General features: G+C 56.9%; 2 protein-coding genes across 6 annotated transcripts in view; one reads left to right on the top strand and one right to left on the bottom strand.

Annotated features, from left to right (window-relative positions):
* Positions 1 to 12,055, top strand: part of RALGDS (ral guanine nucleotide dissociation stimulator) — a 34,435-nt gene extending 22,380 nt beyond the window's left edge. For 3 of the 5 annotated variants that reach the window (XM_046673703.1, XM_046673685.1, XM_046673667.1), the window contains exons 5-18: positions 77 to 270; positions 516 to 910; positions 1,676 to 1,891; positions 2,237 to 2,340; positions 2,809 to 2,893; positions 4,364 to 4,432; positions 4,911 to 4,997; positions 5,529 to 5,561; positions 5,861 to 5,982; positions 6,170 to 6,265; positions 6,589 to 6,790; positions 6,939 to 7,217; positions 8,496 to 8,610; positions 10,990 to 12,055. In XM_046673703.1, the coding sequence (XP_046529659.1) occupies positions 77 to 270; positions 516 to 910; positions 1,676 to 1,891; positions 2,237 to 2,340; positions 2,809 to 2,893; positions 4,364 to 4,432; positions 4,911 to 4,997; positions 5,529 to 5,561; positions 5,861 to 5,982; positions 6,170 to 6,265; positions 6,589 to 6,790; positions 6,939 to 7,217; positions 8,496 to 8,610; positions 10,990 to 11,165 (2,173 nt within the window). In that variant the 3' untranslated portion in view covers positions 11,166 to 12,055. The remainder of the gene's footprint in view (positions 1 to 76; positions 271 to 515; positions 911 to 1,675; positions 1,892 to 2,236; positions 2,341 to 2,808; positions 2,894 to 4,363; positions 4,433 to 4,910; positions 4,998 to 5,528; positions 5,562 to 5,860; positions 5,983 to 6,169; positions 6,266 to 6,588; positions 6,791 to 6,938; positions 7,218 to 8,495; positions 8,611 to 10,989) is intronic. The other 2 variants (XM_046673678.1, XM_046673694.1) reach the window with 1 other exon arrangement.
* A 4,237-nt stretch (positions 12,056 to 16,292) lies between these two features.
* Positions 16,293 to 25,212, bottom strand: CEL (carboxyl ester lipase). Its single transcript, XM_046679060.1, has 11 exons — positions 24,155 to 25,212; positions 21,870 to 22,020; positions 21,652 to 21,774; positions 21,271 to 21,468; positions 20,554 to 20,684; positions 20,284 to 20,391; positions 20,054 to 20,171; positions 18,392 to 18,578; positions 18,014 to 18,217; positions 16,942 to 17,139; positions 16,293 to 16,608 (listed from the first exon to the last, which is right to left on the bottom strand). The coding sequence occupies exons 1-11, from the start codon at positions 24,218 to 24,220 to the stop codon at positions 16,293 to 16,295; spliced, it is 1,800 nt and encodes a 599-aa protein (XP_046535016.1). The 5' UTR covers positions 24,221 to 25,212.
* Between the last annotated feature and the right edge of the window lie 2,027 nt (positions 25,213 to 27,239).

The following is a 27,239-nucleotide window of genomic DNA, read 5'->3' as shown; positions in this document are numbered from 1 at the left end:
ATAGAGGTACCAAGGGAAGACTGCATGGAAGAAGAGGCCAGGCCTCCAACTCTCCTGCCCACCCACCTACCTCCAGTGCCATCTCCTCCATCCTGGGCACCTGGCTGGACCAGTACTCAGAGGACTTCTGTCAGCCCCCGGACTTTCCCTGCCTCAAGCAACTGGTGGCCTATGTGCAGCTCAACATGCCCGGCTCTGACCTGGAGCGCCGTGCCCACCATCTCCTGGCTCAGTTGGAGCACGCAGAGCTCATTGAGGCCGAGTTGGAGGGTGAGGAGAGCAGGGTGGGTGCATGTAAGCATGTGGGGAGGCATCAGTGCTGGACGCGCAGTGAGGAGTCCCCAGAGACTGGTGTTGGCCAGGAGCAAAGTCTGGCCTCCGACCACCCATCTGTTCGACTGCAGTCAAAGAAGACATCTTGTTGTGGGTTCCTGGGCTGGGGCTTCTCTAGAAGGCAGTGGCATGTTTTCTGCTTGGAAAGGCAGGCATGTTGCTGAACTTTTTTCCTCTTGTAGCTCTGTCACCAGCTCCAGTGCCAGCTCTGAGACCAACTCCCGATCTAGAGCCAGCGCCAACACTAGCTCTAGTGCCTTGTCCAGTGTCAGCTCCAGAGCCAGAGCCAGCACCAGCTCCAGAGCTAGAGCCAGAACCAGCTCCAGAGCCAGAGCCAACGCCAGCTTCAGAGCTAGAGCCAGAGCCAGTACCAGCTCCAGAGCTAGAGCCAGAGCCAGTACCAGCTCCAGAGCTGGAGGCAGCTCTGTCACAAACTCTAGAGCTAGAGCCAACACCAGCACCAGAGCCTTCCTGGCCTTCGTCTGTGGCTGCAGAGAACGGGCTGAGTGAGGAGAAGCCTCACCTCTTGACGTTCCCACCTGACCTGGTAGCGGAGCAGTTTACACTGATGGACGCGGTGAGCGACTCTTCTCAGCAGAGTGGGGCAGGGTGCACCTTCCTTCTGGCCTCCGCTGCCCACACCTGCCCTTCCGTGGGCCAGAGCTGATGTCCCAGTTCCAGTCCCAGTCCCAGTTTCTTTATTACAAACCCTGTGACCCAGGGAAGTTTCTGCACCCCGAGGCCTTGATTCCCCTCCGGGCTGTGGAGATGAGACCCCCCCATCTGTGTGGCAGCACAGAGGGGCTGTGGAGATGCAGTGAGCTAGAACAGGGGAAGCTGGGCGGGGCCTGGCCCATTTGGTGAGGGTGGGGAGCTCACTGGGGTGCGGCTGGCTTCATGGGTTGCCTCCATCTGCCTCAGAGGTCCTCTAGCCTCAGCACTTCCTAGGCGCCTGACGTGTGCTAGAGGCCATGGCAGACAGCAGACAAAGCCCCTAGTTGTAGCCCCCACGGTAAATATGAACCTGGACAGGGGTCAGCCCGGAGGCACGATGGAGGGTGGAAAATGCTGCCTGGGACGTGCCAGTGTGAGCCTCTTCCGGTGTATGTAGTGAGGGTTTTGCTGGTGGGAATGCTGCACTCTTGCCAGTATTCCATCCTGGGTCATCCCGTGCTGGGTGCCCTCAGAGGACAAGAACAAAGCCAGGGACCCCCACAACGCTCCAGCCACATCCTCAGCTTCCTGAGCTCCAGCTTTGACCAGGGACCCTGCCTGGGACTGGGGGAGACTGGAGCTGAGCTGGGGTGTGACAGAGCCGGGTGACACTCCCTCTGCTCCCCAGGAGCTGTTCAAGAAGGTGGTGCCCTACCACTGCCTGGGCTCCATCTGGTCCCAGCGGGACAAGAAGGGCAAGGAGCACCTGGCTCCCACCGTCCGTGCCACCGTCACCCAGTTCAACAATGTTGCCAACTGCGTCATCACCACCTGCCTCGGGGACCGGAGTGTGACGGCCCGTGACAGGGCCAGGGTGGTAGAGCACTGGATTGAGGTGGCCAGGGTATGCCTCAGAGGGCCCAGGAATCCCTTTTTTGCCTTTATGTGCCTCAGGGTGTGGTTTGTGGTCCAGGCCCCTGCACAGACCCCAGGCTCTTCCTTCCCAGGGCACACTGGCCTTGACTCCCACATCCACTGTCTGGGTGCTCACTTCCTCCTCATGCTTTTTCCTTGGGGTGAGCCCAGATCCTCCTCCCTAGGCGTGTTACTCATCGGGTCCCAAGTGTGCCCTCCTGGGCTCCCTGGGCATCTGTCCCGTCCGGGGGGGGTAGTCCAGCTGAGGGGGACTGAAGCCGGAGCAGGGGGTAGCTCCAGCCGCACCTCCCAACCCACGTTCTCTTCTCGCCAGGAGTGCCGAGTCCTCAAGAACTTCTCATCACTCTACGCCATCCTCTCTGCTCTGCAGAGCAACTCCATCCACCGACTGAAGAAGACGTGGGAAGAAGTTTCCAGGTGGGCAGGCCTCTCTCTGCAGGAGCTCCCGAGTGGACCAGGCACCTCCCCCGGGGCCAGGCATTGCCCCCTCAGTGAGCCTGAGACCTGTCAGGAGGCAGCAGTCCTAGGGGCACAGACCCCTGGTAGGCGGGATCTCTAAGTGTCCATTGGCCTTAGGCCGGCAGGTCTGCCTCAGGACTCAGTTTCCTTATCTGTCAGGCACTGGACTGAGTCACCTTGGAGATTTTCATGTTTACTTCACAGCCACACAACTCTGTCCAGTTGAAATCAAAAGTGGTCAGAACAGAGCTGCTCAGTAGAAATGGGAATGGGGCCCAGGTGACCAACACGAGAGCACCCCTCCCCGGGCCCAGCAGAACCCTGTTTGGTCACCACTCTTCCAGGAAGTTTGGGTCTTTAGGTTCTAAAATAAATACTCACCACTCCCCCAACCCCCAATTCCCTACTTTCTCCTTCCTCCCCCAGGGACAGCTTCCGAATCTTTCAGAAGCTGTCAGAGATTTTCTCAGATGAGAACAACTACTCACTGAGCAGAGAGCTGCTCATCAAGGTAAATGGAAGAGGGGACAGGGGGCGGTGTTAGCATCTTGTCAAGTTTCTTTGAAAAATTCCAGTCCTGTCTTGTCTGGACTCCAGGGAGAGAGGGGTCTGTTTGCTCCACGGGCAGGTGGAGGGCATTTTTAGGGACAGGAGGCCCTGCAATGGGATGTCGTGGGGGCGGCTGGCTCCAGGAGAGGTGGGTGAGCAGGCAGAATTTGCAGGTCTCTGCTCCCTCACTGGTCCTTTCCACTGGCACTTAGCTTCTTCCAGGCTGGTGGGTGGATGGGGTCAGGTGTGGGGGTCCCTTCCCTCCCCAAACCAGCCCAGCCTGTCCCCAGGAAGCCAGGCCCCTGCTGCTCCTTCTGTCTGCACTGTACTTCCAAGGGGCAGACACCTGCCCGCCCAGGGACCGGGTATTGCAGGAGATGCCCAGGGGCCAGATCCCAAAGGGGCTGCCTGGTGTTGGGTCCAAATGACCGGACCGGGGAGGCAGGTCTAGGTACCCATGGGACTCCTCACTCTGCTCCTGGGGCAGATGCTGTGAGTAAGTCCCAGTGGGTCCTGTTGGATTCTCGCCTCGTGTTAGCCATGCCTCGTGTTAGCCACGATGGATAACCCAGAGTGCTGTGATAAGTGTCCGGGAACTAATGAATTCGTGATGGGTCCTTTTTGACCTGATCTCAGAAGCTTCCATAGAAAAGAAGATGCAAAATGTCACTACCCAGTGCCCCTGGCAGCCTCAGCTCACCCTGTCAGACAGAGGTGGCACCTGGGACACCCTCCTGAGTGGGTGGAGGCGGAGCACCGTGTAGGGGAGCATCCTGCAGGGCTCTGTGGGAACTAAAGGCTTTGCCATGGCCTCGGGCCCAGCCTGGGGAGCAGACTCCCCACTGGGTGCTGGAGCAGACAGGAGCTGCTCAACAGGCCCCCCAAGAGTCCCCATCCCTCTCTTCACGGCTCAGCCTGGCACACACCCAGAGGCCCTGAGGATGGGACCCTGGTCAGTGGTGGGAGTGGGGAGTGAAGGCGTCAGGGGCAGGGCCTCCAGCCTGGAGGGAGGAGCCTGCTGTCCTCTGAGTCCCTGTGGGGCCCTGGGTAAGTCGCTGCCCCTCTCTGGGCCTCAGTTTCCTCATCTGGAAAATGGGGGAATGATGACCCCAGGGTGCTGACCTCACAGGGAGATAGTGGGGTTCAAGGGAGAAAAGGAATGTGGGTGAGTCTTGTGCAAGGCCCCACCTTGGAGAGGGCAAGGGCAGAAAGCCACAGTGACAGGCGTGTGACACTGAGTCCTCGGAGACCCCAAGAGGCAAGTGCAGCTCCAGCTGTGCTGTCCCGGGAGCGGGAGGGGTTCAGATCCAGAATCAGAGCGCGCTGGTGCTGGCAGGAGCATTTGCCCCAGTGACCGAGCTCCGAGGTCAGGTCTGCTGGAGGGTGAAGTGCAAGGAGGTGGCTTCACTGACCCCGTCCTCAACCTTGGCAGGAGGGGACCTCCAAGTTTGCCACGCTGGAGATGAACCCCAAGAGAGCCCAGAAACGGCCGAAAGAGACGGTGAGTGTGCTCGAGGCTGGGAGAGAAGGAGGCCCGCCTGGGAGTCGGGAGAGGAGGGGGCTGGCCTCCCAATCTGCAGAGGAGGGGCCTGCCCCTGAGGCCTCCTCTCCTGCTGCCGGTGGCTGACAGGCCTTGTTAGACCTGGCCTCCCCTGGGCCCTGTGAGGGCCATGCCCGATCAGCTGGTGTCTTGGGGGAACTAGTTACAGACACCAAAGCAAGGCCCGGAAGAGCCAGGCTCAGGGGAATTTGGGAGTGAGGAGCCAGGGACCATAGGCCCTTGGGCATTTGCCAAATAGCAGGCCTGGAAGGTGACTAGAGGGTTTGGGGTCCATGGACACTAGGAGGGGGATTTGGGAGAAACAGCTAAAGATCCCCAGGCTGCTCCAAGTGGGAGGCTCGGGATGGGGGCTGAGGCTGAGGGGCTCTCAGGAAAGGGGCCTTGGGCACTGCTCACAGCCCCCACCCCGATGTCACAGGGTGTCATCCAGGGCACGGTTCCCTACCTGGGCACGTTCCTCACAGACCTGGTGATGCTGGACACTGCGATGAAGGACTGTCTGTATGTGAGTGAGCCTAGGGGCGGGGGCGGGGCAGGGCCTGAAGCCAGAGAGCAGAGCGCCCCTCACGGAGCCCTGAGCTCAGCCCAGGCTCACCTCGTCTCCTGAGACCCCCGCCCACCCGGCCAGCCCTGTGTGCCAGGGCACCAGCCCTTCTACCAATGAGCGAACAGCTCGGTACCCAGCTGCTGGGGCTCAGAGCTGCAGGAGGGTGTAGCTGAGCTGGACACAGCCCCTCCTTTAGGCTATGGCCATGGACAGAGAGAGGACAGGCCCTCCAAGGTTGGGCACATGGTGGCCCAGCTGGGCCTTCTTGCCTGAGGCCTCAGTTTCCCCCTCTGTCCTCAGAGGCTTGGGTGGGAACGTCCCTGAGCCTCTACCCGCCCACCCCTCAGCGCCCAGAACCCACCCCAGATCCTGGCATGTGCGTGCCCTGCCCCCTGGTGTGTGCTCTCTGTAGTGCAGCCCGAGAGGGCAGGAGGGGTGGTGATGGGCAAGGGGACACTTTCTGATGGATGTTGACTGTCTGTCTTCCAGGGGAGACTGATCAACTTCGAGAAGAGGAGGAAGGTGAGCAGCCGCAGCCCTGGGGGGCGGGCTTCAGAGACCCGCCTGGGAGAACAGCCTTAGCTCCAGCTCCCTTCCTCTGACATGTATGAGGAGACTTGGGTACAGAGAAGGGGAGGACCTCTCCCACTGGAGTGTGGGGGACAGGCGGTTAGAATCAAGGACAGCTTCCTGGGGAGAGGCTGTCTGAACCCAGCTCTGAGAACAGAGTGGGGCCTGAGCAGGAGCAGAGAAGGGAACTTGTGAGTGAAAACCCTAACCCCGCCCAGTCATCACTTTCCTGTCCTCCCCTCTGGCCCCAGGAATTCGAAGTGATCGCCCAGATCAAGCTGCTCCAGTCGGCCTGCAACAATTACAGCATTGCGCCTGAGGAGCACTTTGGGGCCTGGTTCCGGGCCATGGAGTGGCTCAGCGAGGCTGAGAGGTGAGGCCGGGCAGGAGGTGGGCACAGCATGGGCAAGCTGTCCCTGGGGGCCAGCTCCAGAGAGCCTGTGGTTTGGGTCCTTGGTCAGCATGGGACCTGGTTGCCTGGTGACAGCTGGGCGCCTGGCACTGGGAGGATCAGCTGAGTGTGGCTCCTGGTAGCCTCATGGCTCCACTCTGTCCTGTAGCTACAACCTGTCCTGTGAGCTGGAGCCCCCCTCTGAATCAGCCAGCAACACGCTCAAGGCCAAGAAGAACACTGCCATTGTTAAGCGCTGGAGCGAGTGAGTCCAGGCGGGCAGGGCAGCTCCCTTGGGGCTCGGGAGTTTCTGGCTGGGCGTGGGCTCTGGGAGTCAGACAGCTGGGCCCTGGGATCCCAGCTTCCCTGCTGACCAGCCCTGTAATGGGGTGAGTCACCTCACCTCTCTGGGCCTCGGTTTCCTCCTGTGGATAGAGTGGTTCTAAATAATATATCAGCCCATGGGAGCCGATGGGGTGCTGGTGACGGACCGAGCGCTTGGCATGATGCCTGGAGCAGAGTGCAGGGGGCAAGGGGTGGGGTGTGTTCCAGGGGAGGCCCTCTAAGTAACTTGGCTTTTCCATGCAGCCGCCAGGCCCCCAGCACAGAGCTCAGTACGAGCGGCAGCTCCCACTCCAAGTCCTGTGACCAGCTCAGGTGTGGCCCCTACCTCAGCAGCGGGGACATCGCTGATGCACTCAGCGTCCACTCAGCTGGCTCCTCCAGCTCCGATGTGGAGGAGATCAACATGAGCTTTGTCCCAGAGTCCCCCGATGGCCAGGAAAAGAAGGTGACTGCCCCACCCCTTCCTTCTAGCCCCTCCCTTCCCAGGGCCAGTGTTCCCCACTCCGCACCCACAAAGGGGCTGAGAAGCCCCAGCTCCTGAACAGAGCCCCTGGAATCTCCCAGAGCTGGACACCGGCCTGGGCACCCTGCAGGGCCCGGGGCTTCTGCTGATGGTGCCATCCCCACAGTTCTGGGAGTCAGCCTCCCAGTCGTCCCCCGAGACCTCCGGCATCAGCTCAGCCTCCAGCAGCACCTCCTCCTCGTCAGCCTCCACCACCCCCGTGGCCTCCACCCGTACCCACAAGCGCTCCGTCTCCGGGGTCTGCAGCTACAGCTCCTCGCTGCCCCTCTACAACCAGCAGGTGGGCGACTGCTGCATCATCCGTGTCAGCCTGGACGTGGACAACGGCAACATGTACAAGAGCATCCTGGTGAGCCCCACAGGCCGGCCCCTGCGTCCCCTCCTCTGCCAGGCAGCAAATACGTACTGAGCACCGTGGCCTGTCCCTGCCCTCCTGGAGCTGGCCTTCTAGTGGGTCAGGAAGGACGGGCAGATACCAGACACAGAAACGAAGAAGCCAGGGCATCAGTCAGCGCTGAGGGCGGTAGACGGAGGGGTTTAGATGGAGGCCAGGGAGGGCCTCACTGATGAGGCCCCTGAGGGCGCAGGGAGTGGTGTGCAGAGCCCGAGGCGGGAGTGTGCCTGGGGGTTAGGAGACCAGCAGGGGGCCCGAGGTGCAGGAGCGAGGGTCAGGGTAAAAGTTGAGGTCAGGAAAGTGCCGGGGGCCTGGATCTTGTTGGAGAGAGACAGGGGCCACTGGAGGTTGGAGCAGAGGAGGGACAGCAGTGACTTTTGACTTCTCGGGGGCCATGGGCTGATGCTGGGAGGTGCAGGGAGCTGGTTAGGAGGCTGCTGTTGCAGCGAGGCGGGGAGAAAGTGGCTGCAGCAGGCTGGCGGCCATGGAGGTGGCTACCAGGGTCAGACATTGGCTATAATTTGAAGACAGAGATCAAGCCAATGGAAGCTGTCTGGGACTCTGCTCGTCCTCCAGAACTCGGGCTGCCAGTGAGCCACTTGCACGTCCCCACCGCCATCCACCCACACTGCGTCAGGTGCCCCGTAACACACCCGCCTGTGCTGCGCTGCTCTCGCTGGCAGGAGCTAGCATGATTGTCATGAAGTCGTCCCCTGTATGACCCTGTGTCTAAGGCCTGCCTGTACTCCAGCCCTCTGGGGGGAGGCAGCAGGGGTCAGCCTGTGTTGACCACCCCTGCAGCCTCCAGCTCAGCGCAGGCCTGGCTCTTAGGCAGCCACTGGGCATCCGGCTGGCTGGCTCCTCTCTTATCTCCAGGGCTGGGACCAAATGCCATCTGCTCTCTGGGCTCATTGAGACTGTTGTCCTGGAGGGGCAGGGTCAAGGGGGAGCAGCCCCCAGGGGCGGCAGTTCTCCTAGGTGGCATGGGAGGAGGTGGCAGGCGTGTAGGGGAAGGAGGAGTAGGAGCAATTTGAAAAGACCCCTCCTCACTGCGCAGAGGACTCCCCGGGGGCAGGAGAAGGTGGTAAGGCCCCCATGGACCCAGAACCCAGCCAGAGACTGTGAGCCCTTGTGCTCAGAGGTTAGATGGCTCCGAGGGTCCCTGGCTGCTGTACTCTGGGGGAGCTACTCCAGGACCCTTGCCCTGATGGCCTGTCCCCCACCCCAATCCAGGTGACCAGCCAAGATAAAGCTCCGGCCGTAATCCGCAAGGCCATGGACAAACACAACCTGGATGAGGATGAGCCAGAGGACTATGAGCTGGTGCAGATTATTTCAGACGATCGAAGTAAGTCAGGGGCTAGGCAGGCGGGCCACGGAAATAGGGGGATAGCACCGTGTCTCAGCTCCAGGCCCACAGCCTGCAGTCCCAGAAAACATGCCACCAGGGTGGGAGTAGGCCTTCTGCATGCACCAGTCCCTGGCAGCTGCTGGGCTCCTGTCACGTGCCCTTCCCTGGACGTGAACAGGCAGTGCGAGACCTCGTTCAAAGCTAGCATCGCTGAGAAATAAAGAGAAAAGTGTTTCTCCTGGGGCAAGGCATCCAGATGGCCAAGCCCACAGGCCATTCGGAGGGTCACTTTCTGCCTGAGATGGGAAATGTGTGCTTGAGAAAGAATTGTGACTGCCATGGACCTCAGCATCAAATATGTTAAAATCTTCACACATGCGATACTGTTTGAGTCTGTTTGGGCTGCCATAACAAAATGCCACCGACTGTGTGCTTATAAACAACAGAAATTTATTTCTCATAGTTCTGGGGCTGGAAGTTAAGATCAGGGTGCCTGCATGGTCAGGTTCTGGGGAGGACCCTCTGCCGAATTGCAGACTGCGGGTCTCTCCCTGTGCTCTCACGTGGTGGGAGGAGAAGGGAGCTCTCTACGGTCTCTTTCATAAGGGCACTAATCCTGTTTGTGGGGCTCCACCCTCACGACCTAGTCACCTCCCGAAGGCCCCACCTCCAAGTACCATCACGTTGGGGGTTAGGACTTCAGCATATGACTTGCGGGGAACACAGACATTCAGACTATAGCAGACACGACAAGCGAAACAGAAGGTCCATACAGTAGTCCCCCCTTGTCCATGGTTTTACTTTCCCCAGTTGCAGTTAGCCAAGGTCAGCTGCAGTCTGAAAATATTAAATGGAAAATTCCAGAAACTAACAGTTCTTAAGTTTTAAATTGCACGCCATTCTGGGTAGCTTGATGAACTCTCGCACTGTCCCGCTTCATCCGTCTTGGGACGGGAATCCTCCCTTTGTCCAGTGGGTCCACGCTGTAGACGGCCCCTGCCCATTAGTCACTCAGTAGCCCTCTGGGTTATCAGACCGACTGTTGTGGTGTCGCGGTGCTTGCATTGAAGGAACCCTCATTTTACTTAATAATGACTCCAAAGTGCAAGAGTTGCAAGGCCAGCAATTCAGACATGCCAAAGAGAAGCTGTAGACTGTTTCCTTTAAGTGAAACGGCGTAAGTTCTTAACATAATAAGAAAAGGAAAAATGTCATATGCTGAGGTTGCTAAGATCTATGGTAACTTTTATTATAGTATATTATTATAATTGTTCTATTTCATTACAGTCATGCATTGCTTAACGACAGGAGTTGACAGGAATATGTTCTGAGAACTGTGTTAGTGATTTTGTCACTGCAAGCATCGCAGAGTGCACTCACGCAAACCTACATGGTGTAGCCCGCTACACACCTAGGCTCTATGGTGCTAATCTTACAGGACCACCATCATGTATGCGGTCCGTCGTTCACTGAAACGTCCTTATGTGGTGCACGACTGCGTTAGTTATTGTTGTTAATCTCTTCCTGTGCCTAATTTATAAATTAAACTTTATCGTAGGTACATACGTATAGGAGAAAACCTAGCATATACAGAGTTAGATACTATCCGTAGTGTTAGGCATCCACTGGGGGTGTTAGAACATATCCACTGTGGAAAAGGGGAGACCACTATATTCTAAAAACTGGGAAAGGGCAAGAATCAAGAAGAAAAGCACAGACTCAGAGCCAGACAGCCAGGGCTCAGAGGCTCGAACAGGTTCCTGAAGTCCTCTGTGCCTGTTTTCTCATCCCTGGAAACGGACCATGTGCACATGTGCCATGAGGTTAGCTGTGAACATGACCACCACTCTGCTTCCTGTGTACAGCAGGCTCGAGGCCAGAGCAGATGAGTGGGAAATGGGAGGAGCCAAGAGCAAGTATCTGCTGGGCGCCTGGTACCCTGGAGTGTGGGGTCCCCTCTGGAACCCAGTGCAGGAGGCCTGGGGAAGGCCTGCCCTTCACTGGGCCTCAGAGCCTTTGTCCTGAGTAAGGCAGGATTCAGGGGAGGTGATCTGGATTCTAGAAAGACTGTTCCAGCTTAAGACCCTGATTAGTGAAGGCAGCAGGGGGAACGAGTTGGAAGACCCTTTGGATAACCTCCAGACAGGTGGGGACTTCTAGAGTCAAAGTCCTTTCTAAACAAGGGTCATTACGTTTCATCAGTGCCTCAAAGAGTCTGTCCTCAGGTAGGCAAGTGTCATTAAGAGGGGTCCTTGATGGTCCTGCAGTCGAGTTGGGGGTCTCAGGTCTCTGGCTCAGGCCTGCCCTCAAGGGGTGGGGCTTCCTGTGGGGCCCCCATAAGCACCACTGACCCTCCCTCTGCACCTCCCCCACTAGAACTGAAGATCCCTGAAAACGCCAATGTGTTTTACGCTATGAACTCTACTGCCAACTATGACTTTGTCCTAAAGAAACGGACCTTCACCAAGGGGGCAAAGGTCAGGCATGGAGCCAGCTCAACCCTGCCTCGCATGAAGCAGAAGGGACTCAAGATTGCCAAGGGCATCTTCTAATTGGTCCCTAGCGCTGGCCAGCCACAGGACTACCCTTTCAGGGTTTGGCTAGCCATGCAACTCAGCACTTACGGACTACAGTGGCCCAGGCCACGTGGGCATCGTCTGCCCAACCTGCCAGCCCAGGCCACCCCCAGACTCCAGCTTCACCCTGAACCTCTCCTGCTGCCGGGATTGACGCCTGCCAGTCGACAGGCTGACCTGGCCTCCTGTGGACCACTCGCTGCCTTAGGTGCCTTCTGCTCTCTGGAACCAGAGGACTAGCTGACTTGCCAAGGAGCGCTGCCAATGGACACAGAGCCCTGCCGGGCGCTGCCGTCTGTACACCTCTCTCACACCTTCCCAGGTGTGGGTCACTGCCACCTGTGCCATGGGCATCCCAGGGCACCCACCCATCCACCAGGTCTGACCACTGCAGTTCTCTCCTCGTGCCCGCGGGCACCAGCCTGTGCGCTTCACAGGGGTTGCGGCCCCTCCTCCCACCACCCTAGCCTTTCTCAGGCTGCACCAAAGATTCCATCATCAGGGCCAACTGAGAGTGAGGGGGTCTCACCCACCCCCTACCCAGCCCTCCCGGGAGAGGAGAGAGAGACCCTCTTCACAGACCACTCTTCACCCGGTGAGTGAGGATGGTCTCAGCCGAGTCCCACTGATGTTGAATCTCGTGACACTTGAAGTGCCATTCACTGCTGCATCCTGGGCTTTACGAGACCACACGAGACGGGGGTTAGTGCGAAAGGGGGGTTTGGGGGGGGGGAGGGCGATTGACTATTTGTATAAAAGGAAAAAAAAAAAAGTTTACCAGTTGGGGAGGGGCAATATTTATTTGTTGTAAATAGCAAATGCTAGACTTGAATATTATATTAAAATCCTGTTTCTACTATAGCCTGGAAATTGTGGTTCTGTTCTTTCATTTCCTGTGCTAATTTAAATGAGATGCAGACTCTCACATTCTGTGTTCAAATAGGAAATCTTGCAGGGTTATTGGTTTAGTTTATGCAGGAGAAGCGAGAAGGGCCAGCCACCCTTCTCTGGCTTATGTAAACAAACACATGCATCCACCTTTCACAGAGCAGACATTCACCTCAGTATCATTCATCTGCGCGACGAGCTGAGACAGCCCCTCAAAACCTCAGGTATTAGAGGAGTGGCCCCGTGGCCGAGTGGTTTAGTTCGCGTGCTCCGCTGCAGGTGGCCCAGTGTTTCGTTGGTTCGAATCCTGGGCACGGACATGGCACTGCTCATCAAGCCATGCTGAGGCAGTGCCCCACATGCCACAACTAGAAGGACCCACAATGAAGAATATACAACTATGTACCGGGGGGGGCTTTGGGGAGAAAAAGGAAAAAAAATGAAATCTTAAAAAAAAAAAAAAACCCTCTGGTATTAGAGATTGAAACTGCCTTCACAGGGCAGAGTAACAGCCTCTGAAACTTGGGTATCTTTAAAAATAAACATTTGTGGCAGAAAATGGTAGAGTAAGAAGTTTCAGGGGTCTGTCTCCATGGAAACAACAATTAAGCTAGGGGAAAAAAACTGTGAGAATCAATAATTTGGGGACTCCGGACCCTCATCAGAGACAACAACCAGTGCTTGATGAAGGGCCTTGCTGATGAATTTCAACAATTAAGGACATCTCTGCCAGCTCACACACTGAACCACCGAGGCAGTGGGACAGAAGCTTCAGCGACTGTACGTAACAAGGAATACAGGCTTTACAAAAATACCTTGGAAAGGTCACCACAGAAACGGAAGACTGCAGCCCTCGTGCACAAAGACAGTCCTGGGGAGGGGGAGAATCTGATTTCCAGAGTTACCACATTATAACACTCAATATCCAGTTCTCAACAAATCACAAAGCATGCAAAGAAACAGGAAAATAGGGCCTGTTCACAGGGGAAAAAAAGAATTTGACAGAAGCTGTTCCTGAGAAAGCCAAAACATTGAAATTACTAGTCAAAGACATTACATCAACTGTCTTAAATATGCTCAGTGAGCTAAAGGAAGCCCTGGACAAAAAGGAAGAATCAAGAGAATGAGGCAAGAAAAAATAGGGAATTTAATAAAGAGAGAGAAGTTATAAAAAGAAGCCAAATAGAAATTCTAGAGCTGAAAAGTGTAATGACTGAAGTGAAACTCGCATTGGAGGGGTTCAGTGGCAGAGCTGAGCAGGCAGAAGAAAATCAGTGAACTTGAAGATAAGGCAATTGAAATTGTTCTGCCTGGGGAGCAGAAAGGGAAAAAAAAATGAATAAACATGAACAGACCCTGAGGGACTTTGGGGGACTTCATTAGATGTAACAACATATGCATAATGAGGGGCCCAGGAGAAGAAGAGAGAAAGGAGCACAGAAATTATTTGAAGAAAAATGCTGAAAACGCCCCAAATTTGATGAAAGACATAAATCTACATATTTGGAAGCTCAATGAACTCCAAGCAGGATGAACTCAAAGAGAGCCACACCGAGACACATTATAATCAGATTGTTGAAGGCAAAGAGAAGATCTTGAAAGTGGCAAGAAAGAAGCAATTCGTCACATATGGGGTCCCCGATAAGATGAACAGCTGATTTCTGGTCAGAAACCATGGCAACCAGAAGGCAGTGGGATGACATATTTCTACTTCCAGTGCTGAAACAAAAAGAACTCTATATCCAGGAAGCTATCCTTTAAGGATGAAGAGAAATTAAAACATCCCCAGATAAACAAAGTTAAGGAAGTTTGTTGAGTAGACCTGCCTGCAAGAAATGCTAAAGGGGATCCTTCAGACTAAATCAAAAAATACTAGACAGTAACTTGAAACCATATGGAAAAATACGGAAACCAGTAGAGGTAACTGATAGGTAGGTAGTATGTACCTGTATTGCACTTTTGGTTTGTAACAACTCTTTTTTTTTCCTGTATGATTTAAAAGGCAAATTCATAAAACAATAAGTACATATGTATCTTAATGGGAACAGAATGTATAGGAGATAATCCATGAGAATAAGCATAAAGGAGAGGGATGGAGCTGTGTGGGAGCTGAGTATATACTACTGAAACAAAGTTGGTATTATTCAAACTAGGTTGTTATAAATTTAAGCTGTCAATTGTATTCTCAGAGGCAACCCATAGAAAATAGTTTTTTTAGAGATTCCAGGAAAGAAAAGAAGGGAATAAAAATGGAACACTATAAAAAAATCAACCAAATCCATAAAAAGCAGTAATGGAGCCTCACCATGTTCGGAATGAAAGGGCTAACACCTGACCCAGTGGGGAGCCCCCAGGACCCTGACAGCCTGCAGCCTGCAGCTTGGTGAGTATTTTCAGCTTCATTCCCCGAATACAGCCTGTAAACGCAAGAGCCAGATGAATTGCGGGGCAACCCTGAGTTGTCCTGACAGCAGTAGGTGTCACCAGACACACAGCAGGCCTCGCCTCTGCCAGGGAGCCCTCCGTGCAGCCCAGGGAGGGAGCATACACCTGGATCCCTGACACAGCCTAGCCATCCATGGCGTGATTTCCTGAAGGACAGGCAGGCGCAGCTGTGAGGGAAGTGCCGTGTCCCAGGGCCAGGGGGAGGCACTGGGGTCAGAGGGGTTTCTCCTGCAATTTGAGGAGGTTCCTGAGAGTAGACCGAGCAGGTGGAAACACTTAGAGAAGTCGTGTGCTTACTAATGTGGCAGAGGAGGGACATGTTGCATCTTTGGGCTTCCACTGGCCAAGAGCAGGGGCAGTCGGGACAGGCCTGCCCTGCAGCAAGGGTCTGTCTCTCTTAGTCTTTGGACGGGAGATCCCCTCTTCACACCTAGAGCCCTTGACCAAGCCAGGAAGCCCAGAGCAGCCACCGGGGTCACAGGCCAGTCCAGGGGTGCCCTGCTCCTCAAGGGGACGGGTTTGCCCCGTCCAGCTCTGCTGTGTGGGGCAGCAGGACTTGGCCCCCAGACCTCAGTGCTCCATCTATGGCTGGAGAGGGAAAGAGTGGCTGGCTGGTCCTCTGGTGTTGCTGCCCCATGCACACACCAGGACTCCGGAATCTCCTCTGTCTGAGGTCTCACCCCTGCGCCACAGTAACTAAGGACTGTTGTGAGCACTGGCTTTGGAGTCTGGTTTGAATCCTTACTCCGATGACCTGGGGCACATGACCCCCTCTCAAGGCCTTGCTTCCCTCTAAATATCCATAACTGTCTAAAATGGAGATGTTCACATGCCCACCTCATGTGGCCCCCGTGGGGTCAGGCTGATTAAGCCCTCGGTGTGGTGCCTGGGTCTAGACTTCCAGAGGTGGAGATGGCCTTGACTCTGACCTCTGCCTCCCCACAGCCAGCTCTGCCAGAGCCCTTGGGCACCACCCAGCAAGCCCCCAATGCCCAGCCCTCCTGCGCCCTCTGCTTTGGACCCTGCAGTATGATGCTTTATTCTCTCTCTGACTTGGATCCAGCTGGAGGCGGAATCTGTTTCTCTTCCCAGGCTGATTCCCTGACCCCCGTTAGAACACACAGGTCACTCGCCACACCCTGGAGGACCTGGGTGTGGCTGGGCTCCACCGGTCCGGAGGAGGCCACCATCTGCAGAGCCCAGCTTCCCTCTCGGCTGTGCCACCTCTGGCCCTGCCCACCCTTTGGGACATAGCCCAGCCTCTGGGAGCCAGCAGGCTGGTGTGGAGGGGCCCTCGCCTGAATCCCAGTCCTGGCTCTGACAGACTCTGAACCTGTTTCCTTCTCTTTAAAATGAAGATAGTAGGGGCCAGCCCGGTGGTGCAGTGGTTAAGTTCGCATGTTCTGCTTTGGGGGCCCGGGGTTCGCCAGTTCGGATCCCGGGTGTGGACATATGTACCGCTTGTCAAGCCATGCTGTGGCAGGCGTCCCACATATAAAGTAGAGGAAGATGGGATATTAGCTCAGGGCTAATACTCCTCAAAAGAGGAAAGAAAAAATAAAAAAACGAGGATAGTACTGTCACATGGGGGAAAAGTGTTGGGCCCAGCCCCTGCTGCTGTCATGGTAACTGAGGGCCCTCCTTCCTCCAGCTGGATCTTGGGAGCAAAGAAAGATGCCAGAGAGACGAGGCTTTATTCAGGAAGAGCTCAGGAGGGGAGGGGGGCCCCTGGGGTCCCACCCTGTGGCCTCTTGGCAAGGACCAAGGACATTAGAAGCCAATGACTGCGGGCATCCAAGCCCCCTCAGAGTCACCCGAGGGGGGCGTGGGACCAGCCTCAGAGTCACCCGAGGGGGGTGCAGGGGCGGCCTCAGAGTCGTCTGTGGGGGGCACCAGGGCGGCCCCCTCACCGATCGTGGTGGGCAGCGCGTCGTAGGTCAGGGTCCAGTAGCGCAAATAGTTGGTCCTCAGGCTCTGCTTCATCGAGCTGCTGTCCATCTTCTTGTTGATCTCCAGGTAGCTGCTGTTTTCCAGGGTGTAGGGATCCCAGGGCGTGGGCACGGCCGAGTGGCCCGTGTTGGGGTCCCTGAAAGGTGAGAAAAGGCTGGGTGGGGGCTGGAGGCTCACAGGACACTGGAGCCCTGCGCCCCCGGCTTGGCTGGGACCCGCTTGCCTGGGCAGTCCTCTGTCCTCTGTGCCAACCCGACCCCTCAGAGCACCTGTCTGTGTCCCTGGCACTGGCTGGGCACGTGGAACCCCAAGACGTGCTTGTCTTGGACCCACCAGTAGCTCTTATCCTCATGTAAAGAGTGGGTTCCGAGGCTCTGGGAGCTAAGTGGTGGTGAGCGAGGGGACTGGAACCCAGGCCTGCAGGCCAAGGTGGCCAGAGGCTCTGGGCTCAACCTCACCCCCGCCTTACCCGGTTCTGGCGAAGTTCGTCCAGTAGGCGATCATGGCTTTGGAGACAGTCCGGTGCTGAGACCGGTAGCCCAGGGGTGTGGCGAAGGGCTTCCCGAACACGTACTGGATGTCGTCCGCGTGGTCGGCCCCCACCCAGCTCGGGTAGACGGGCATCCGAGAGGGCAGGGAGAACAGGTAGGCATAGGTCTTGGCACTCCTGAGGATGGGGGGAGATCGCCCAGGTTGGCAGGTGCTCACCGGGGCCACCCAGGTCCCAGATGGGCCCCAGAGGGAGGCCATGGGGGAGCGGGGAAGGGTCCGGGGACTGCCACAAGCCTCGTGAAGAAACTGAGATTCTTACACCTGGGGACAGGAAAGCTGTGGGCCAAATTTATGGATTCATGGGTTCTAGGATTTTAATTGTATTTGTAGTTCACCTCCACAAAATGGTTTGAAGCATCTTCCTCTTGTAATTCAGTGTCAAGAATTTTTTTTTCTCTGCAAGTGAATTTGTATTCCTCATTTGATTGGACAAGGTATATGCCCCCAGATGTTTCCCTTTTTGCCTTGACTGACAGGAAGCTCAGAGCTAAATCTATTGCTTAGTTGCTGCAAAACTGTCATCTTAGACTTCCGGGAATAATTTTATCTTCCTATTTTTTTAAGCATTCCTAATTTATTTTTTATTTTAATTGGCTATTATTATATGGAGGTTTTTAATGTGGCCACAGGCTTGTTATTTTCAAAGTTGGCGAAGTCAAAACCTACAACATAGACCATCATCCAGCGTTCTCTCCTACACAGCACAAGGGATGAAAGGTAGACTCAAGAACTTTGCAGTGAGAAGGACTGTGGGGTGAGGGAGAGTCCGCAGGGCTGGGCTGGGCTGGGCAGAGAAGCATGGGAGGGTTTTGTAAAGCCCCATGAGTCTAGGAGGGGAGGAGGAGCCCTTTAAAGCCTTGTCAGGCCTGAGCAAGGCAGATGGTGCAGGCGCAGTGACGACCCGAGTACAGCTTTCCCAGGCCTCCCAGACACCTGTGAGCCACCCACCGGCGATCCCAGGTGGGCCTCCCCTGCCCTGCCCTCCTCACTTGGCGTTGGCCCTGTGCTGGACCAGGGCCGTCTCCGTGGGCATCAGAAAGAGGACGTCGGTCTCAAAGTCCACCACGGTCTTCTTCTTGGTCTCCTGGGATGAGTCAAGGGCCCAGGGCTCGGTGTATAAGTCAAAGGTGGCGTTGGCACCTCTGAGCCCCTTGGTCATGGTGAGCCCGCTGACCAGCTTGTAGAACTCCTCCCTGCAGGGACCAAGCCGGCACTGAACTCTCCACCAGTGCCAACCGCAGGGTCTCCGCACCCCCATCCAGCAGAGGGCCGCAGACAGCCCCCCAACACAGTGCTGCATCCCTCAGTCTACCGATGCCTCTCCAGCTGCCCTTGGGCTCCGCCCCGGGCCCACGCTTCCTGCTTACGCTGTGATGTCCTGTTTGTTCTTGTTGATGGCTGGCATGTCGAGGCTGGCAAACATGTGGCCGTCCATGTCGTTGGTGCCTGCTAGGTAGTCGATGTCGGCGGCGTTGGCGTACAGATTCATGGGGTCGTCGGGGATGAAGTCTCCATCAACGACAGGGAGGAAGCCCAGATAGTGCAGCACGGGGTCTGGGTGGGAGAGCAGCAGGCTCTCAGGCCGGCCAGCGCCCACCAGCTCCTCCCCCGGTCCCTGAGCGGGAGTTGCCTCCATCTCCTGCCTCCTTTGATGAGACCAGGTTTCTCAGCCTGGGCACTACTGACATGTGGCAGGTTAATTCTGTGTTGTGGGGGCCATCCTGTGTGTGTAGGGTGCTTGCCAGCATCCCTGGCCTTGACCCGCTAGATGCCAACAGCTCCCTCCACCCCAGTTGTGACAATCAAAACTCTCTCCAGGGGCTGGCCCGGTGGCGCAGAGGTTAAATGCACACATTCCACTTCAGTGGCCCCGGGTTCGCTGGTTCGGATCCTGGGTGCAGACATGGTGCCGCTTGGCAAGCCATGCTGTGGAAGCGTCCCACATATAAAGTAGAGAAAGATGGGCACGGATGTTAGCTCAGGGCCAGTCTTCCTCAGTAAAAAGAGGAGGATTGGCAGCAGATGTTAGCTCAGGGCTAATCTTCCTCAAAAAAAAAAAACTGTCTCCAGACTCTGCTACATCTTCCCGGGGGCAAAATCACCCAGGTTGAGAACCACTGATCTAGAGGCCAAGTTGTCCAGCTCCTGCCAAGTCCCCTTCCTCCCTCTGTTCTCCTTGGGCCTCAATCAGGAAGGAGGAAGACCTAGGAGTAACTGAGGGGACGGCTACAGAAAGAGGCACCCCCTCCGAGGGCTGGGTTCCAGTGTGTTGGCCAGAAATTGTTCAAGGTCAGCATTGCCTTCTAGACGCCTGAACTGGCCCCGAAGGGACCGTATAGCTGGCATGGGGCAGGTGGCTGCGCGGGCCTTCAGGGCCCAACCCGGCCCCTTTGTCCTCCAGCTGAGGAAATAGTTGGTTTGCACTGGGGGCGATACTGTTTGCTTTGGTTTGGCTTTGCCTGGCGCTTATGGTTTAATTCACATCAGTAAAGATGCAAATGATGGGGCCCCACTGCACTTGGTGTTAGAAGAATGAGCAAGAGAGAATTCCAGCCTGCGGGGCTGATGACGCTGACACTCGTAGGCTTTGCTCATGGGGTCCCCATGGCCCTCCTGGGGTAGAGTAGCACAGCTGGAAGGGCCAAGTGCTACAGCAGGTGTTCAGTAAATATCTGCTGAGTGAATGAGCAGAGGGAAGAATGAACGGTCATCCGGTACAAAGGCTTTGGGTCCGAGGTCCATGCAGCTCCCGAAAATTGTGTGCAAATCACTGTGGATTTGTGCACTGGGAGGGAGGGGGGAGCTTCTCAGAGGGGTCATGACCCATGGAGAATAAGAAAAATGGCTCCTTCGTCCCCCTGCAGTTGGGGCCACTGAGGCCTGCAAGGGTGGTGGTGGGCGGTGAGCTGTCTAGGGACACCAGCGAGCCGTGGCAGGCCCAGGCCTCAGACCCGGGCTTCCTCTCCTCTCCAGGAGTGTGCCCTCCCCCGACCCGGAGCCCCCTCGCCCCCGCCCAGCGCCCCACTCACATTCTGTGCCTGTCAGGGGCATCTTATAGGCCAGCGTCAGGGCACGGGGATCAGTGATCTTTAGACACTTGGCCATCCTGGAGGTATCATCCACGGGGCAGCCCACCTTCTCAGCGATCTGGGGGGTGGGCGAGGCAAGTAGGTGAGGCAAGTGCTTGGGGTAGAGCACATGGGGTCCAGGGCAGAGAGTGGGAAGGAGGAAGGCCCCTTCCACCATGGTTCCTCCTTACCTTCTTGGCCCAGAAGAGGGGGTTCTTCTGGATGGCCCAGGGGCTCAGTGCCACGCCACTCTGGCTGATGGCTCGGCGGATGAGGCCCTTGTTGTAGGGAGAGAGTGTCTGCAGCACACAGAGGTCTTGTCACCACGGCCTCACCCCTCCTGCCCACCTAGGCTCTGCCAAGGACAAACCCGCAGGCCAGCTCCAGCCCTGCCTCTCCTGCCCCCATCGGCTCCCCCAAACACCCTCGGAGGCAGGTCCCCCCTCCAGGGGTCCCCAGACCTGCAGAGAGACGCTGGCTCCTCCGGCTGATTGCCCAAAGATGGTGATGTTGTTGGGGTCCCCCCCAAAGGCTGCAATGTTCCTCTTCACCCAAGCAATGGCCATGTGCTGATCCCGAAGGCCATAGTTACCTGGGGGCGGGCCGGGGAGGGGCCTTCATCAGGGCCTGACCCACAGAAGACGCACAATCCATATGGGTGGGAAGACTGTGTCCTCGACTACATGGGGACCCTGGACGAGCCCAGGGGTGGCACGAGGCTGGTCGGGTGGGTGCTGGAGGGGCTGAGGCTCGGGCTCCGGAAGGGCGACAGGAGGGCCAGGCCTGCTCATCTCTCTCCTTCCCTGCCACTGTCTCTCTTGTTGTCTGTCTGCAGCTTCTGGGTCCCCCTGGGTCCCCGCCTCAGTGTCTTTCTGTCTATCACTCGGCACCCTGTCCCTGCTCCCCTGGGACTCTCTCTGGGTATGAGTCTGTCACTGTGTCAGTGTCTGTCTGGAGGGCAGTTGCCCGGCAGCCTCTTCACTTTTGCTGCAGCTGCCAAGGGGCTCCTGTGTCTCTCGCTTCGTCTCTAGCTCCCTGGCTCTGCGAATAGGATTCTGGGCTTTCCAGGGGCCGTCAGGAGTTGTTTGGGGACAAGGGGCACTGAAGGGCATCTCTCGGAGCTCAGGGGGTTGGATGCACTTGCTTCCCCACCCTTGTGCCCCAGGCACCTCACAGACCTGGCAGGTTGGCATCCCCAGTGCTGAGGAAGCCCAGGGGGCCGACGCGGTAGTTGAAGGTGACCACAATGACATTGCCCCGCGTGGCGATCTCCTCCCCGTCGTACAGGTAGTTGCTGAGAAAGTTGGCCCCCTGGCCAGCCCCCATGAGGAAGGCACCTCCGTAGATCCAGATCATGACGGGCAGGTCCCTGGAGACTGAGGCAGGGGTGGGGGGTAGCAGGACGGTGACCCCAGATGCCCCTCCTACTCTCTCCCTTCCCCGCTCTGTGCTGATTTCAGGGACATTCAGCTCTGGATCCCCAGACACAACCAAGGGTTAGGGCCTGGGCCTCTGGCTGCAGGGCATGGGGAGTGGAGGGCAGGAGAGGGCGCACAGACCTTCCTTCTTGCCCTGGGGGACCCAGATGTTGAGGTACAGGCAGTCCTCATCCCCGTAGGTGTTGTCCTGGGTGATAGTGGCCTGCAGGCATCGCTTCTTGAAGTCCGTGGCCTTCAGAGTCCCTGCGGGCAGCCAGAAGGGCTGGCGTGAGGATGGCGGCCACCCTTTGGCACTCCCAGCCGCGAGGCCTGGCCAGCACCTGCCCACACCCACCTACCTTCCCAGCCTGGGTGTGGCTGGGGGTTCTCCAGGGCCTTGGTCGGGGCGGCGAAGGGGATGCCCTTGAAGATGTCGACATAGTCACCAAAGAGGCCGAGCTGCTTGTTGATGCCTTCCACAAAGCCGCCTTCCGTGTACACCACGCCCAGCTGGGGGGCAGAGGCGGATAGGCTCAGGCTGGTCAGCCCGAACGGGGCTGGGGGGTACCCGAGCAGGCTCGGGGTGCCCAGAGGCTCCCCAGAGACAGCTTCAAGGAGGGGGCCAATCTTCACTGTGACCGAGGCCACATCCCTGCCACAGGCACATGTTGCTTGAGGAGCCAGCTTGAGGCTTATCCCCCTGTTCCCCGGAGGGGTGTACTGCTCTCTGTATCTCAGAGGAAGCTGGTGCCACTCAGGGAAGCCTTCTGAGGCCAGGAGAGGAGGGGTAGAGGTTTGGATTCTGGCTCTGGCCACCCAGCTGTGACTGTGAGCCTCGGTTCACCCCTCTGGAAGATGGGTGTCAACAGCGGCTCCCTCACGGCAGCGGCAGACGCTTCCTGCACACTGTGAGCCTGCCGAATGGTGGGCCCTTCTTCCTCCTCCCTCATCTCCCCCCATGGTGTCTAGCTGGCCTGGAGTCGGTGGACTGGAACCGAGTCCTCACAGCCCTGGGATCCCTGCTGGGAAAGCCCCACCCCAGGCCATAAGCACTGCTGCTGTGTATCCAACCCGCGAACAGAGCTAGCCACACAAGGGTCCATGCATCCAATCCTCAGGAGAGTCCCAGGGGCTGGCACTCGTCTACCCTTTGTCCCTGGAGGGAACAAGTCTTTCCTGCCTGAAGTCGCCCACTAGGAAGTGGCTGCCTGACCTCAGAGCCAGGCTCTTGTCCCCTCCCAGCACTGCCTCCCCATCTGTCTGGGGCAAGCACAGGTGGATGCTTCCCGGCTCTCACCTGTGCTTCCAGGTGGGCTACGACAGGGCAGCCCCGCACCCCGAGGCCCAGCTGGGATCCCAGCCGCCCTCTAAGGTCTAGGCTAATAGGGGAGTGGAGAAGGAACTGGAGAGATGAAGGGGCCAGAAGCAACACCTGCCAGGTGCCTTGGGGGTGGGGCAGAGGGCCCAGGAGTCGGGCCCTGGCCTGGCCTCTCTCAACCCAGGATGAGCCTCCTTGCTCCAGGCCTCCAAGCATTTTTCCTCCCCAGCCTCCCCAGCTGCTGGGAGAGGGCAGAGGGTCAGGTCAGTGCTTGGGGGACAGGGAAGTCGCCTCTCAGAAGTGTCTCTATGTGACTGAGATTGGCCTGAGGGCCCCAGGTCAGGGGGGCCAAGGGCATGGGGACCCTTGCCATTGTGGCAGCATGGAAGTGGCACATGCTTCCATGGCAGTGTCGAGGAAACCGGGACCTCTCAGCACCCAGAAAAAAACTCTCCTGAAGAGAGCGACCTCCTCTCGGTGGCAGATGGGGCCAGGACAGCACCTGAACCTCTAGGGTCAAGGGGCAGCTCCCAGGGGCAGCCAGGGCATGAAAAGCAGGGCCTGCAGGAGTGGCTGAGGGGTGGAGAGGTGGCAGGTTGGAGAACAGCATGGTGGGGGCTGGGGTCCTCTATCTGAGCCCTGCAGGGAGCAGGCACTGGCCGGCCCCCACGCGGTCTGCGGGTGGCTGCTGGGGTTTCCGTCCTGGAAGTACTTTCCCTGCCTCGTTCCTCATGCCGTGGTTGCTGGGCGTGGTTGAAGGCACATTTTGCAGCTGCTCCAGGCAGCTTAGCGTGGCCCCTAACAAGTCGGTGGCTGTCACATCCCTCCCGGGAGACAAGGTTATGATGGGAACCAGACTCCAGGGTGGACTAGACCAGGTTCCAGATTCCTGTTCAGCCACTGGTGGCTGCGTGATGTTGAGCAAATTGCTTGTCTGCTCTGGGCCCCCATCTCCCCTTCTGTGCAAAGGGGACAGCATCGCATCACAGGGGGATTGTGGATCAGGTTGCCAGATTCAGCAAATAAAAATTCAGGACACCCAGTTACATTTGAATTTCAGATACACCATGGATTTTTTTTTTTTTTTTTTAGTATAAGTATGTCCCAAATATCGCATGGGACTTACTCATACCAAAAATTATTCTTGGTTCACATGAAATTCAAATGGAATTGGGCATGCTGTCTTTTATCTGGCAACCTGAGGTTCTCTTTCTCAGGCTGGTTCTTTCTGCCCGTGACTGGCTGCCCTCCGCTATGCTGTCCCGTTGCCAGATCTGGTTTGGCAGGAGACAATGGCCCCTGCCCCTCTAGTGGGTTCTCACTTACCTTTGCAGCGCTCACTACTGCCAAGCAGCAGGTGAGGCCCAAGACGGCCAGCTCCAGGTGTCCCATGGTGTGTGCCTGCCTCTGTGCGGCCCTCCCTCCTGGCCCCGGGTATTTATGGGGCTGGAGCGAGCCGGGAGCCCAAGTTGGCAGCTGCCTGCAGAGGGTCCCTTTCCTCCCCTCTTACCTCTGCCCATTCCTGCAGGCTGGCCACACTCCAGGCAGTGTATCTCGGGCCAAGAAACATCTGCTGTTTCCAGCTGGGCTGAGGCTGGGAAAGGTCACACACAGGTGCGCACGCACACAGACACATGTGCAGGTGCAGGGACCGTCCATCCTTCCCAGGGCTGGCTGCTCGTGGGTGCCCTGGTGCCCACAGTGCACCTGTGCAGGTTACTGCCTGCCTGGGAGCAGAGGCAGGTGGCGCTGCGAGGGCTGGGGCTCGGCTGGGTGCACAATGTCCTGCGTTCTAGCCTATTTACAAGGGCTTGGTTCCACCCTCAGAGAAATGCACATGCTTCGTCCCCATGCCCTGCCTGCCCCCCAAGCTCAGCAGAGGGAGTTTACAGGGGACTGGGCGTGTGACTTTTGGGAGAGATGGCTGTGTGCTACGGGGTGATCCTTGTTACGGAGGGCTCACTGGGTGTGCAGTTTGAGTTGGCTGTGGGGACCCAGAGCAGCACAAGGCCATCCTGCCTGTGGGGTGTCGGGGAGGCCTTCCTTGCAGCATGACAAGTCCTGGGAGGGATAGGAGGACAAGAGGCTTGGGTGGACACAGGGGAGGTAGGGAAGGGGGACTCCAGCCTAGCCTTGAGGGTTTCCCTGAGGAAAAGGAAGGGCTGGGCTTCCCGGCCATGGAAATGGGCAGAGCAGAGACTGGGGCATAGCCCCTAGAGAGGGGAACCCAGCAGAGAGAGGGAGGTATGAGATAATAGCAAAGGAGGCCACTCCTATTTCCTGTGAATGTGTATTGCTTTGGTAACCAGAGAGGGTTATTAAAAAGTGAAAGACCGGGGCCAGCCCCATGGCTGAGTGGTTGTTTGCGCGTTCCACTTCGGTGGCCCAGGGTTTTGCAGGTTCGGATCCTGGGCACGGACATGGCACTGCTCATCTGGCCATGCTGAGACAGTGTCCCACATGCCACAACTAGAAGGACCCACAACTAAAATATGCAACTGTGTATTGGGGGTGTTTGGGGAGAAAAAGCAGGAAAAAAAAGAAGATTGGCAACAGTTGTTAGCTCAGATGCCAATCTTTACAAAAAAAAAAGTGAAAGACCACCCCCCTGGACAAGGCCTAAAAAGTGCGCCTTTGAGTTGGCTGGCTGCATCCCAGGTCACCTCTCACAGAGGATGCTCCGGCTCCCGTGCAGGGCCATCTCGAGGGATGGAGTGGTTCAGGAGTCAGGGCGCAGCCAGAGCCCTCCCAGGCCAGCAGCCCCTCAGGCTGGGCCCTGGCAGCCCCTTCGCTGTCCGGCAGACTGCTTCTAATCCAGACCCTGCTTACATCAGGCCTGTGGCTGTCACCAAGACCCATGTGGCTCTACAGATACACAGCTACCCCATCTGGTGCCCAGATTTCTGGTGACGGAGAGCGGATGGAGAAAGGTGGGGAGGGGCGGGCTGCTGTGGGTGGGAGGGAGGAGTTAGGACACTGGGAAGAAGGGGCCGTGCAGGCCGGTCTGGGGTGAGTGGCTTCGGCTAGGCGTATGGGGACGGAGCAAAGGGTCTGTGGGGTGCTGCTGCGGATGAGTAAGTGCACTCGTTGGCGCACACCTTTTGCCCAGCTCTTCCAATTCCGAGAACCCGTCCTGAAGGAAGTAACTCTGGATGTGGGGGAGGGGGAAGCCCTGTGTGAGACGATAGTCACTGCGGTTATTTATAGCAGTGGAGAAGGAAAGGCAGGGGCGGAGGCCAGGTGGGGTGAGGGAAAGGAGGCCTGCACTCAACAATGAGGGTGGTTACTGATTCATGTAACAGTAAGGGGCCCCACATGGTCCTGCACAGAGTAGGTCAACAAACACTGAATGAGCATGCCCAGAAATATCCAGAAGAGACTGACAGTGTCCACCCAGTGAGAAAAGTCGCCAGCTGGCTTCCTGTCTACACTTGTCGAATGTGTCCATTAGTTGATCCTGCTTTAGAGAGCTGACTTTAGGGGCATTAATTTCAGCCAAAAAAGGTTTGGCGAGTGTCTGCCATCTGACAGTTTCTCTCCTTGACCAAGCTCTACTCAGGCTCCCCTGAACTCTTTCAACTAGGCATCTCTGTGTGGTCCAATTTTAGCAAGAATCCTGCTAGGTTGGTCTAACCGGAATCCCCCATGCTCCATATCTGACCACCCTGGATATCTGATCGGGGCCCTCCCTCCTCCACCATCCCCCAGATGATCTCTGATCACCCTGGCCTGTCTTCAGCAAGAATCCTGTTAGGTCGGTTTAGCCAGAATCCCCTTCACCCTGCCGTCCCCTCTTGCCTTTCCATCCCTCAGCCCACCTGCTCCTCGGCTGTAAGGTCCCACATGTCCATTCTGTATCTGGAATTAAGCCTGGTTCCAGACCCCCTATTGCAATAGTCCTAAAAAAACTCTGTTTTTACCCCTTTAACTGCTGTCCAGCTCTGATCTCTCTTTAATAGGTCTCCTGAGAGCCCTGAGACCCCAGCCCTTGGCTGACCTGTGTGCCCGGGCTGCCTCTGGCCCCTGGTGTGGACTGCATGGGATCTCCTATGCCGTGGCCTTGGCTGCTGCTTTTCCTCAGGCAATCTTCTGACTACTGAAGGCTGGGACGGGAGAGCCAGACAGAACCAGGGGCGGTGCGCTTGTTACCCATCAGCTGCACTCTGGTAATTTGGGGAGAAAATTTAATCCAAAAGTCGACACTGGGAGTTTTGAATCCTGGTCCATGGACCCATAAGGAAGTTCAAGGACAGACCATGGGGGCCTGGATGCCCCTGAAATTGGATGCATATATTTGTGGGTATGCATATTTTTCTGAAGAAAGATTCCATGGTCATCATTAGATGCTTGGAGCATCTATGACCTTCCAAAAAGTCTAGGCTGGAAGTATCAAAGTTCTGAATTGATATAA

The sequence above is a fragment of the Equus quagga genome, chromosome 1, assembly GCF_021613505.1.
Source record: "Equus quagga isolate Etosha38 chromosome 1, UCLA_HA_Equagga_1.0, whole genome shotgun sequence".
Taxonomy (NCBI): Eukaryota; Metazoa; Chordata; class Mammalia; order Perissodactyla; family Equidae; genus Equus; species Equus quagga.
Note: the sequence above shows the minus strand (reverse complement) of the source record. Positions and strands in the feature narration are given on the sequence as shown.